General features: G+C 36.1%; 2 protein-coding genes across 3 annotated transcripts; one reads left to right on the top strand and one right to left on the bottom strand.

The window, feature by feature from the left end:
• Positions 1-3,762: 3,762 nt before the first annotated feature.
• Positions 3,763-7,501, bottom strand: LOC147566204 (cytochrome P450 CYP749A22-like). The gene is made up of 5 exons (XM_086668218.1): positions 7,167-7,501; positions 6,834-7,057; positions 4,996-5,228; positions 4,522-4,912; positions 3,763-4,293 (listed from the first exon to the last, which is right to left on the bottom strand). Exons 1-5 carry the CDS (start codon positions 7,468-7,470, stop codon positions 3,865-3,867), a joined length of 1,581 nt encoding a protein of 526 aa, XP_086524344.1. The 5' UTR covers positions 7,471-7,501; the 3' UTR covers positions 3,763-3,864.
• Positions 7,502-8,233: 732 nt separating this feature from the next.
• Positions 8,234-10,801, top strand: LOC147566203 (cytochrome P450 CYP749A22-like). 2 transcript variants are annotated; one of them, XM_086652699.1, is made up of 5 exons: positions 8,234-8,592; positions 8,840-9,063; positions 9,185-9,417; positions 9,721-10,104; positions 10,221-10,801. In XM_086652699.1, the coding sequence occupies exons 1-5, from the start codon at positions 8,271-8,273 to the stop codon at positions 10,222-10,224; spliced, it is 1,167 nt and encodes a 388-aa protein (XP_086508825.1). In that variant the 5' UTR covers positions 8,234-8,270; the 3' UTR covers positions 10,225-10,801. The 2 variants fall into 2 exon arrangements, with proteins under 2 accessions (XP_086508825.1, XP_086508824.1); XM_086652698.1 differs by having other exon boundaries at positions 9,721-10,109.
• The last annotated feature ends 3,113 nt before the right edge of the window (positions 10,802-13,914 follow it).

Genomic DNA, 13,914 nt, shown 5'->3' with positions numbered 1-13,914 from the left:
CCAAAATCAAGTCTTACGTCCATTCTAATCACATTAATCGTAGACTTCTATGTCTAACATTATTTTCTACGATTAACTGAACTCTTGTACTCTTACAAGATTAGAATGACTAAGTTGGATCATTTGGTATAATTACTTAAAAGTTAAATAGGCTATTTTAAGAACATCATAAAATATCTCATATTTTATTCACTCCCATAATCTCATTACAGAGTCAATGTTCTGAAAAGAAAAAGAAATACTAAAACTGCCTTAAAGTATTGCCTATCGAGTCTATGATCCTTCTTGAGCTTTTCCAGCAACTCTTGCTTTCTTAGCTTTTGACAGGTTCATCTCCTCTTCAATAAATACTCAGCTCCCCCTTGCTCCTGTCATTCATAATGATAAGAGTCTTTTAGGTATCACATACCTTGAGGAATTTGTATTTAATTGAATAACTTTTAATAATTTTTACCCTGACCGGAACTCCAAAAATCGAATATGAGATGTACTACCGCACACAAGACATCTCTTGTTAGGAAGGATAGTTCTGGGTTTCGGTGCTTTCTTGCCCATTCTCTTGCCAGATGGCTTCCTTCTCCTAACGTCTTCCGTTCTCGTATTTACAGTCTCCTGAACACTCAGAATTTCTTCTAGAGTTTCAGGGGTGCTGAACCTACTTTCAGCAACTTCCAGAATCGCTAGCAGACTTTCGAAGGAAACCCGGCCAAACTTATCTTCAAAGTTCGTTACTACATCCTGAAATCTTTCATCTAATGAATTCAGGATGATGTCAACTGCCATGTCGACTGGCATGGGAGACCCCATCCATTCCATGTATTTGAAGTGATCAATCATCTCCAAAACATGATAACGAACGGATTTCCCTTTCTCCAGTCGCATTCCCAGTGTCACCATTGTGATTCTAAATCTTTCCATTCGACATTGTGTTCCAAACACTTCTCTTAGTCGTCGAATGATGGTGTATGCTTCCATGTCAATGAACATATCTATATATTTTCTTTCCATGACCATTAGCATTAAACCGGTTACTGGCGCTGACTTCCTTCGAATATCGTCTACTTGCTTACGTTCTTCATCAGAAGAGGTTTCTGAAAGCACGGGGATCGGAATGTCCAATACTTCTGCGCTTTCTCCTAGAACCTTTCTCAGGTTCCTCTCCCATTGAACAAAGTTGGTATCGTTCAATTTCTCAAGTATGGTATAGAGGTTGAAGATGTTCTTTGTCATAATTAAACTACATGTAAGAAGTGCGAAAGTGATTAAACTTGTTATCCTGGCAATTTTCTTAATTTGCCTATATTATTATACTTTTGTCGTCCCCTTAGAATAATATAATTCCAAGATCCCATTCCTTCGAAATTAAGCGTACTTTGGCACTGCCCTTAATTCGTCGTCCTGGGTGAGTAACTCCTTACTGATCATACTCCTATAACTCTTGGTTAACGATTTAAACATTAAATCGTCATTTAGCCTCGAAATCCAAAACCCTTTTGCTGACTCGCTGAGAATACCCATTTAGACATGTAGACCTCTTCATAGATCTACCCGTATTGTCCCGAGGTAAAAGATGGCACCCTGCTTTGGCATGACCCACCATCGATGAACAAGGGCTCAATAGGTGTCTTAATCTGGGTAGGCTTTACTCAAAATTCTTTTTGGGACTTATTACGTAATTTATCAAGTTGCGTTACTGTGAACTCTTGCATAACCACTCATGATTTATTACGTAAAAGTTTATGTGGGTTTGCGTAATGATTTGTTAAATCCTAGTATTACCCCTTAAAAGATCTCATCTTTTAAGTTTATTTCTTGTTCGCCTATGGTTCGTTTGGATCCATATCCAAGAACCTCTATTGACTACTCCCACTTGAACCATGATCTCATCATTCAGTTCGTCAATAGATTCTAAAACCCTAATTTGATCTCATCAAACTATGCTTGAATCTCTATTCAAACATCATAAACACTAGTATCTAGTTGTTCAAGTATGAATCTAATTCGTCTAGTCAAAGATAGTTCATGCAAACGGCTCGTGATGCCACTGAAGGGGATTATACTAGGGTATCTCATACACCTAATCGTCTAGTGTTGGCAGCGGAATCTCAAACATCTCTATGTTTAACACTAGTTTCCAGGATCTATACATGAACATACCAATGAACTAGATTGGAAAGATGATTACCTCTTAATCGCTTTCCCACTAACTAAATCCCGACCAGTATTCGGAAGATAAGAGCTCCAAGTGTAGCTCCTCTACTTGAGACACCGAGTAATGACTTGAACTCCCTCCTTTCAGTTAGCTAGGACCTTCTTGAAGGTTGAGATGAAGAACTCCTTCTTCTTGACTAGATAATTGAGAAAACTCCTTTTCTCTCTCTCTCTCTCTGAGATGTATATTCTGAAACTCTTTCAGGCAATATTCAAACCTCTTTGAGAATTGTCTCTTTTAACTCTCTCTCTTTAGGTTGTATAATTAGGTATATATTGAAATCCCTAGAAGAGGTATTAGACTCAAACTAGGATTCCTAAAACCTAATTATAAGGCAACACCCAAAATACCCTCCTTTGGGTCACTTAAAGTGGGCGACCAACATAGCCCTTTATGGGCTTCCTTGGCCGGCCCACTTAGGGCCTAGCCGGCCATCACATGGCCGACCCTATTGCCTAGGTCGGCCATCACATGGCCGGCCTACCTAAAGCCTTTCCGGGCCTCCCTTTTGGGCCCGGACATGTTTATCTCTTCGGACTTCTCCGAATCTTTCTGGACTTACCAATAATGGATCCAATCCAATTATTTGCCATTATCCTTCTAGTCAATTCTCTCCGTTCAAATCATTACTCTGATGTGTAACCCTTGTAGGATCCGGTCTATGTTAGCCGCGAATCAACTCTTGATTCGACGATCGTAGTTGGCTTCTAGCTAAGCATTACGACCCCTAATTGGACCGGACTAATGATCTTCCGAGTAAGGTCATTAAGATCCTATTCGCCAAATTGTACGCATTGCAACCTTGGTCGAAGGACACTCCTTCGGAAGGATACTATTCCTTCAGACTTAGGCATTATATCCTTCAGTTCTTACATGACTCGGTCAATTCCAAGATTACAGGAAGTAGAGTTTACATTTGAAATTCAAAATTCAAACACATTTTGATTCATTCATAACTAACTGGTAAACGTAGCTTATCACCTACCTCTTACTCTTAAAGACGAGTCATTAAATGGATATCATAGAGACATTTTATGTTCCTTCGATTTCTAGAAAGTAATATAGTTTCATTATCTAAATTAGATAGATCGGATAGTTTATTTATTATGGTCGTGAAAAACTTAACTTTGCATTATATTCAATAATGTTTGGTTGAATTAAGAACTTCTAAATATTAAAATTTAAAACTTGGAATTTTTTTTAAAATATAAAACTATTAAATATAACAATTCTCAACTAACCCAGAATAATATTATACTCCTAATTACTAGATTTTAAGATATACATCCACAACTCCCGGAATATCTTCTGAAAATTTCCCTGCATCAAACTGGATTCTGAAACGCTTTGTTAGTTGATCACCAACACCCACATGATTGTTGATCCAAATCCCGTCATGATCCGTTATGCATTCTACTGTTTTCCTTTTTTTTCCGTTACAATTGTAGATTTAAAATGATCTTCTATGCTTCAGTTTCTTGAAATAATATACTGTAAAAGACAATCAAAATTCTGACAGATGAGGATGATTGTAGACAATACCTCAATTGTGATATAAAACTTAAATAATTTATTAATTTTAAGTTCATCATTGGGTCTCTTAACAAAAAAAAAAAAAGTTCATCATTGGGTAGGGTATATCTCCATCCCTTCTACAACCTATGTAATATGACTTGAAGTCCATGTTGAGGCCGAGCAGAGATTCCATGAGTTGGGGAATGGACATAAGCAGGCGAAATAGTGAAGTGATAGCGTTGCAGAATCATGGCTAGAGCAATCTTTCCTTGCATTAAAGCAAAGTTCGAACCAACACAAATCCGAGGTCCTGCGCCAAACGGAAGAAACGCCATTGGGTTGTTGTTTGTAGCTCTTGCTACGCCTTCTGCAAATCTCTCTGGTTTGAAAAGGTGAACATCATCTCCCCATATATCTTGGTCATGGTGAATTGCTACTGTTGAAATCAGAACATTCACATTTGCAGGAAGATTTAGTTTTCCAAGTCTTACATTTCTTGTTACACTTCTTAGTAGGTAATTAACAGGAGGATATAATCTTAGAGATTCATTCATAATCATGTTCATCTGCAAAACACAAATGAATTTTATCAAATTTATGAAATTCTAGTCATTTTGGACTTATGCATACAACAGTGATACACGTACTTCCTTGGTGACCTCATTCTAATAAGACGAGGGGTATTTTGGTCTTCTTCACCATGTAGGCAAGTAAGTCACCTAGGTGGTGTCATCAAGGGGTAATTTTATCATTTTTGTTTGGCATATAGAATCGTAAAAAAGCAATATGTTTACCGTTTTCAATCTTGATATAGAACTGTCGTCCGGAACGAGATTCTGACTCCCAAACAACTCTATCACTTCCTTTCTTACTTTTTCTTGCCAATCTGTGTTAGTGGCTAGAAGTAGACATGTCCATGTTAGAAAACTTGAACTTGTTTCATGACTAGCTATGTAGAATGTCTTGCATTCGTCGATCAAATCTTGTACTGTAATTCTCTTGCTCTCGTCTGAATCATGGTGAGCGTTTAGTAACAATCCTAGATAATCGTTCCCGTATCCCTCGGCGTCCAAGTCTCCCTTTTTCGCCGTTTCTTCTCTTCTCTTTATAATTTCTAATATCAATCTTTCTATCTCTTTTTCAATTTTCTCTGATTCAATGTCATCTTTACTTGGCACAATTTTGCTACCATAACATAGAAGGAGATCAGGAAATATGGCTAATATATAGGTTTGAAGTAAACAAAATAATGTTAAGAACTTGCTTACCTTATACCAGGAAACCTCATCCTATATGAATTAACATATATAAGGTAAACCAACTTGATCAACAACTCGAAAATTTTCTTCCCTTGGACATAACTGCTCCCAAAAGCAGTTTTTGATATCACTTCTGATGTAAGCACTTTAAACTCTTCCAATAATTCGATTTCTTTTCCTTCTTGATTCCTCCATCTATCTAGCATCGCTTCCACTGTCGTGATTATAGTTGGAATTGTTCCCTACAAAAGTAGTCACACGTAGACATATAAAAAGTCTTATAACCAAGTAAATAATGTCTGGGACATCTTCACTCATTGCCAATCTTAATATAGTACCAGATCTAGGTCACACATGATAGGCGTAACATACTGTCATGCCCAGACAAGGAAGTGTCATCCCCAAGTAAGTTGATGAGTGGTATTGAGCATCTCTTACCACAAAAGCTTGTTTGAGAGCTAGGGGGCCATGTATACACTCGCAAACTGGTGATCTACCATTTCTACAACACCTATGCAACAACTTCTCCGCATGTTAGTTTCCGTCAGACTATTGGGATGAGACTTGTCATATTTTAGATTCCGGACGGTCTTGGACCTCTCTCTCCTAAAAGCTAATTCAAAGGTGAGACTTCACCCTAACTTTCACATCGACTTTCAATTTCAGTTTGAATTTTAATTTTATATTTAGCTTTTAACTTTTTGTTTTAAAATGCTGACCTTTTAAATTCTTTGTTTTATGCTAAAACGAGTTCTTTCATGTATGGTGTTAAAGAAAAAGTCATCCTAAAATCCATTGTGTCACGAGAAGGGTAATTACTCCTGATTCGGCAAAAAGTAAGCGACGAGTACAAATATTTTGGAATAACGTTAATTTTAGGAAAATTATAATCGGTTAGAGGTCCAAATCATTTTTCAAGACCAAGATACCCATCAGTTTACGAATTCCAGTGAATTTTCATAATGGATAATGATTCTTCATAATGTATTATGATCTCTGTCTTAGTTCATACCTTCTTGTTACGATAGTTAATGCATTATGATAAAATTCTATTTTGTTTTCAACTGGAATACAAAATCGTTGTTCGAATCATTTTTTGTTGCAACATCTCGATAATTCATTAGAGATAAAATTTTATCATTAGTTCATGATTAATGTCGATCATTTCTAACATGAGAGATATCGAGTTGATAAAGAAATCAAACATATCATCATCTGGTTAAGCTCTATAAGTATTTTCTCTCAAGAACAATAGTTGCTACATGTATCAAAATCAATTCCGTTTTTTAGTTAGAGGAATTCGTTTGTACATTTGTACGATGACATAGACTATCTTCTGAAGGCTCTTTTGGTACATAGTTTCACGAAATTACATTTCTCTCTAATTGAAACGATCATATTCGTGTTTAGAGTTTTCTTCTTCTCTCTAGAAATCCTGTACTTTTCAAAACACCTTTAAGAATTATCAAGCTACCTAAATATTTGCTCATAACACATAATTTCTTTTTCTTTTTGAAACATAACACATTATTTCTTAGTTGGGCATTTTACCCGTGTTTCATGTAGAAGAGGTGGACGACATAAAACGTCATTTCCAGTCTGTGGACCTCTTGCTTATCTTTTGTTGAGAGAGGATCTATCCTACTTCTGGGGCCCACGAAGGATTTTTGCCTTTTTGGCCCAACACATGAGTTTTAAAATTTTTTTATCAGTTTTGAGTTAGATTTTATTTTTATTTTTAAAAATTCTTACATTGAGTTATTAATATTTAATGATTAATAAATGAGTTTAAGAAATCTTAGGATTTTATAATGGTTGTAAAAAGAAAAAGAAGAAGAAAGAAGTACCTTCAAGCTCTGGCCATGAAAGGCATGGTTAGCTATTTTCCTTTGCTTAACCCACTTTTGGCCTTGGGCAGTTCCTAGTCCATCTCCAAATAACCTCTTAGTGAACTCTTCAGCCTTCATCTTAGGATATGTTCCATCTTTGTTGTTTAAAATCTCCTTCACCAAATCTGTATCCGTTACGATCAATCGAGCTGTTGGACCATGCCAAGTTATACATGTCTTACCTATTTTAGAGTGAATGAGAGAGAGAGAGAGAGAGAATTAGTGATGGGTAATTAAAATTTGAATCAGAACATCAATAAGATAAGGTTGTTATAATCAAAAGTGTAGTACCATAAAGTTTGATCCAAGAGTGAATATGTGGTTGAAGTATAGGGAGGATATCATGGGAGAATTCCTCCATGGGTTTGCTCATGGATTCTGTAGTCATTTTCAAGATTTCTTTGGTGTTCCCATGGAAGAATTTGTAAGAAGGGCCTTTGACTCCTTGAGCAGCAAAAGATCTTGTTATGAGAATTGGGTTCCACCATACTTTGTGAAGGAACTTTATCAGAATTAAGAACAGGTAGAGAGATAAAAAAGTTGGGAGAAAATAATAGATGAGATTGAGATGAATGGGTAATGTAGTAGTATTCATTTCTTCTGTTTGAAGTATATTGTATTGTAATTTGTGTGAGAAGTTTGGTTTACTTTTTGGCTTATTTTATAGGTTGGTTGTTCTACAAGGGATCCTTAGAATACATGGTAATTCTTTATAAATTTTTAACTTTTAACATGTCAAAGTTCAACTTACTCAAAATGATTATACCGATTTCAAACATTTTGATTTAAAATGGAAAAAAGTTTATGTCCCATCATTGCTATTATGGCACATAATAGAAAATCCTTTAATAATTTCTCTGGCATATATTTTATCATATACCTTTAATAGCTTCTCATAGCATATGACCTATCATATACCTTTTATGATTGGTATATGATAGGAAATTTAAGATAGGATATCGGGTTCAATTTTCTGTTAATTATAACTTTTATGTGCTGGCGAAACCGACGCAAGCCGCTTAAGTAAATCCGTTGATATTCTTATTTGGTCAAAGCTGACCAAATATTAACTCAACAAATTGTGAGATAGAAGTGTGACATTTTAACGAGGTGCCCAAATTTGGGGAGAATGTACGCGTGAATAGCATAGGTCTGTAAATAATAAAAATGAGTTTAAGTCGTGTGTGAAATCTTGTGTACCAAAAATGTGTGTATAACATTTGCAAGAGAATATTAACATTTGTGAGAAATATTGAAATGTATGTGACATGCGCCCATTAGAACAAAAAGTACCCACCTAACTTTTTTTTTTGGGTCCACTCATAGACACTTAAATACAACAAAAAATCAAAGAAACTAACATCACAAACCCTCATTGAAGAAAAGGCTTAAGAAATGAGCTCAAATGAAGAGATCACTACTACTACTATACCAATCTTTCTTACAGTCATCTACTATTTGCTCCCAATTTCTTTCTCACTCTACCTCCTCTTAACTGTGATCAAGTTCCTTCACAAAGTATGGTTCAACCCAATTCTCATAACAAGATCTTTTTCTTCACAAGGAATCCAAGGCCCATCTTACAAATTTCTCCATGGAAATGCCAAAAAAATCCTCAACATGATGACTGAATCCAGGAGCAAACCCATGGAAGAATTCTCCCATGACATCTTCCCTAAGCTTCAACCTCATATTCACTCTTGGATCAAAACTTATGGTAATACTTGCTGTAGCTATTTTATTCATATTGCAACAAGAACCCTAGGTGACCTCTCCCTCGTACGACAGGGCCATTTTGGTATTTTCATGTAAGAGAAAAATAAAAGACTAAAATACTCCTTATCTTATTTGCCACGATGCTGTCATGGGATCATCAAGGGGGTTCTTTTATCATTTTTGTTCATTTTGTGATCAAAGTTTTAATTGCCCATTATCTCATGCTCTTTCTATGTACATATTTATAGGTAAGACTTATCTTTCTTGGCATGGATCAAAACCACAGTTGGTGATAACTGATCTGGATTTGATAAAGGAAATTTTGAGCAATAGAGATGAATCATATCCTAAGAAGAAGAATGAAGGGTATGTTAGGAAGCTAGTAGGAGATGGACTTGTCATGTCTAAAGGAGCAAAATGGGTTAAGCATCGAAAATTAGCTAACTACGCGTTTCATGCAGAAAACTTAAAGGTACTACTTCTTCTAGCTTCTTCTTCTTCTTCATTATTCTGTAGTTAGGGTTAAGACTTTAGATTTTAGGGTGTAAGAGTTTATAAGTTACCTAATTGCTTATTGGGATTAATCATTGAAGGGAATGATCGTCGATATGATTACCGCTGCTGATTCAATGTTAGATAGATGGATGCATCAAGAAGGGAAGGAGATAGAAGTATCTGAAGAATTTAGGGTTTTGACATCAGAAGTGATATCAAGAACTGCTTTTGGAAGTAGTTATGTTGAAGGAAAGAACATCTTTGAGATGTTAATCAAAATTTCTTCTCTTTTAGCTGCAAATTCATTTAAGATAAGGTTTCCTGGTATAGGGTAAGTAAGTACATTTTTGTGTGGCACTAAATTTTGTCAAAACTCCCCATAAATTTTTTGTTTTCACTCGATTTTTTATATCCAGCCCCTGCAGCTGCTTGCAAAAAGGTTAATATTGGGGGTTTAGCAAACAAAATACAAATATTGGGTTATTGACCAAACAAAATATAATTTGTCTATTAACTTAAAATCGGGCCTTCGGCTTTTACTAGTATTGATGTAATTGAAATGCTCGGACGCAACTCAGCAAGTTCTTTGGGTTAGAAGGTTCTAATGCTATTTCTTGGTTTCCTTGTTGTGCAGGAAACTTGTGCCAAACAAAGATGAACTTGAATCGGAGAAACTTGAAAAGGAGATCGAAAAATTGATATTGAATATGATAAAAAGAAGAGAAGAAAATATGGAAAAGGGAGAGTTAGATGGATATGGAAATGATTTTCTTGGGCTGCTTATAAAAGCTAACCGTGATTCAGACGATAGTAAGAGGATCTCAGTACAAGATATAATCGACGAATGCAAAACATTCTATGTTGGTGGCCATGAAACAACTACAAGTTTCTTAACATGGACATGTCTACTTCTTGCTCTTAACACAGATTGGCAAGACAAAGCAAGAAAGGAAGTGATTGAGTTGTTTGGTAGTGAGAATCCAATTTTTGATGAAAGATCCCTCTCAAGATTGAAGATGTTAAGTATATTGCTTTTGTTTTTTTTAATGATTCATATATACCAAAAAGAACCTCAAGTCTAATGAAGAATAATTTCGTACGTAATTTGAAATTCGTTCGTTTGTGTTTTTGCAGATGAACATGATCATGAATGAATCTCTGAGGTTATATCCTCCTGTTCCTCACCTTATAAGAAGAGTAACAAGAAAGGAAAGACTTGGAAATCTTATATTGCCGGAAAATTTAGAACTTGAGATTTCAGCCATTGGAGTTCATCATGACCCAGATATATGGGGAGAAGATGTTCACCTATTTAAACCGGAACGATTTTCGGAAGGTGTGGCAAAGGCAACAAAGAACAAATCCATGGCATTTCTTCCCTTTAGTGCCGGACCTCGAAATTGTGTAGGTATGAACTTTGCTATGACCAATTCAAAGATTGTGTTTGCCATGATTCTGAGACATTATCGGTTTACTATATCGCCTGCCTATGTCCACTCCCCGACTCAACGTCTTACTATTCTTCCTCAACATGGACTTCAGATCATCTTACATGCTTTGTAGATTCAAACCGGCTTGGGGAGAATAATAAACTATAAAAACATGCATCTATCATTTGTGAAGTTGTTATTTCATGAATTATCATATTACAGTATTGGTAACTATTTGGTGTAGCTTGTTACCATAGTTGATATATAGTTTATGGCTATTTATAATTTATCACTCTCGTAGTCAAAACACTAAGACCATTTTGTGATGATATAGTCTATCTTTAGTGGTAACCCTTTCAGGATCCAAAACATTTATTCTTTGGATGAGCTAGTCTTCATTTCAGCAAGCTCATCTAGTCATCTACCTCTAGGTTTTGAAGCCAAATCTCATCTCCCTCAACTCAGCTCGTAATATGTTATGTTAAGCGAGTTTTGCTAAAGAGTCTCCAGAATCAGAATCTCCTAAGGGTTACAATCTAGATTTTGTAAAAACATATGGATTGTGTGAGCACACTTGGCATGTCTGAGTTTTGGGGGCAGGTGGGATATCTTAATCTGAGCCCTTCATGTGATATGAGATCTGAGAAAATATCGAACAGTTTAATTAAAGAAGATATAATCATGCAAAGGCTTTGAGGCATCATAAATAGTCTCGGGGAATAAAGACTTTGGTCAACTAGATGTGACCTATGAGGCATACTCATTTCGAGTATAAAAGTTGGCTTTTTCCATTTTTTTGACCGAGGGAGAATGAGCAGCAGATAATGACAAGAGAGAGAGAGAGAGAGAGAGAGAGAGAGAGAGAGAGAGAGAGAGAGAGAGAGAGAGAGAGAGAGAGAGAGAGAGAGAGAGAGAGAGAGAGAACAAGCAGGAGAGAGAGAGATCGAGGGAATGAGAGAGAAAAAAAATAGAGGGAGAGAAGAGGTGGTAGTGGACTAGTGGTGGTCGGTGGTCAGAATGGTTGTGGTGTTTAGAAGTTGTGGTGGTGGAGAGTGAGATGAAGATTAAGAGACAAAATACAACTCAATTTTTTGACTCAAAATGAATATACCCCATAGGTCAAATCTAGTTGATCAGAATCTTTATTCTCTGAGACTTTTACTTATGCTCTGAAATCGCGGCCAAATATATCTATGTAAAAGTATTAATGCACGCAATTATTACATAATACCAGTAAAAATATTTGAACTATATTTGATGTAATTAAATAAATCCATGAACGAAATTTAACTGAATATTTGAAAGACGTGATTATATGAATTAAAAAACTATTCATATAATAAACAAGTATGATTTCGAAAACTCATTTCATCGACAAGCAAAACTAAGAATTTTGTATATAAAATTAATCAAAAGACAGAGAAAAAAATATGCGCACTTAGAAAAGATGGCGTACAACGTACTACTGCCCTTAGTTGGAGGGGGGAGGGGGGGGGAGAAAAGAGGAGCAAATGAGAAATATAAAGAATAGTAGCTAGCGAAGAGAAAAAGAGAAAAGGAATGTGACATAGAGAAGAAGACAAATAAAAGTATAAAGAAGAAAGAAAGAAAAAAGAAAGATTGGAGAGGCCTTTAGAATATCTATATGACTATGAAATCGTGTTCAACGACAAAAAAAAAAATTCGTACTGGGTTAATATGATTTTGGCTTGCATATCCACCTCTTCTATGGCCATCCTCATTAATGGTTGTCCGGGCCCTACCTTTTTCTTAGCAACGACATCAGGCAAAGAAACCCCCTCTCTCACTTCCTCTTTACTCTTGCTGTGGAGGGCCTTAGTAGACTGCTTGTTTCTTCTCAATCAGGCCATAATTTTGATGGGTTTCCTACGACTAAACCGGACTTCACTATAAACCATCTCCGCTTTGCAGATGATTGCATCATCTTTGCCAAAAACTTGCTTGAAAACATTCATAATCTTGAATCGATTCTCCACATATTCTGCTCCTCATCTGGCCAGATGATTAATTATAATAAATCTAACATTTTCTTTTCTAAAAACTATCACCCGAAGTTCAAACACATGATAATGCGAAGCCTTAAAGTTAGAAACACCCCCTTCTCTAATAAATACCTTGGAGATCATTTGTTCATTGGCGCCAACAAAACTAAGGTCTTCCAGTCTATTCTAGATCAAATTCAGGCCGAACTCTCCAATTGGCATCACAACTTCCTTTCTCAAGTTGGCCATATGTTGGTTATCTATTCTAGACCGTACGCCTAGCTGCAAGCAGTTATGGCAAGCTCTTGGGAGTAGTTATGCCAGATATACCAGATGCAATGTTTTGTCATTCTCAAAGGTCTTTGCAATCGCATTGCAACTTCGCGCAACTCCTTCTGGTGAGGAAAAATCTAAAGGGATATGACCAAAGCATGGTCATATATCTGTCTCTTAAAAAAATTGGGCGATCTTGGTATACACAACCCCTACTTAAATTACAAAGCTTTCCTCAGCAAGCTAGCATGGCGTCTTAAAACTGAAACCAATGCGATTTGGCTTAAACTTCTTAAAGCCAAATACTATAACCACACTCTTAACCCGGGCCCAGCTGAGTAAGGACATTCCTGGAAGTGCAGAATGTTCTCAAATTAACAATCGGAATGAACAATGGATTCTGACCCCCTCCTTTATCGAATCCTAACAACTCAACTCTCACCAAAGTTTCTCAGCTTATTCATAACAATCGTGGAATGATAAGATCCTAGAAAATACGTTTGACAGACAAACTTGTAACCTCATCCAATCCATGGATATAAAAAAAAATGGGCAAGACAAAATTCGGTGGACCTTCACTCAATCGGGCAAATTCACCGTAGGATCTATGTAGCATCATTTAACCTTGGCTCGGCATTCTCAACATCAAACTAATATTATTATTAAAACTATCCCGCGTATTTCTATCTTTCTCTGGAAATGTTGCGCCGGAACGCTCCCTGTTCGTCAAAGAATTAGAAAATATATAGGTAATCGTGTTGATTGCCCAAATTGTACCCTGATTGAAACCCTTGAAGATGCTCTTCTTTACTGTCAATTTGCAAAAAATGTTCGGTTTTATTTGGTTTTATTTTAACATTATATCTACTAATATTAAGTCGGTTTCTAATTGAATTTTATCCTGGCAGGATTTAGACAATATCTCATGTACTTCGAATGTCATTCATTTTTCTAATATCTTATGGTACATCTGGAAAGCACGATGTGATCAATGTTTTGAGAATATCATTAATAGACTCTCTCAATTTATTAATCAAATTTTATTATTCACTCGCACTCGTGGTGCAGTTAAAACCACTAAACGATTATGTACTCAACGTAGGACTCCACCAGTATACCCAT

Source organism: Eschscholzia californica, unplaced genomic scaffold (genome assembly GCF_041429995.1).
Source record: "Eschscholzia californica isolate CP2 unplaced genomic scaffold, dmEscCali1.0.p SCAF_1, whole genome shotgun sequence".
Taxonomy (NCBI): domain Eukaryota; kingdom Viridiplantae; phylum Streptophyta; class Magnoliopsida; order Ranunculales; family Papaveraceae; genus Eschscholzia; species Eschscholzia californica.
This window is presented reverse-complemented; position numbering and strand designations above follow the sequence as displayed.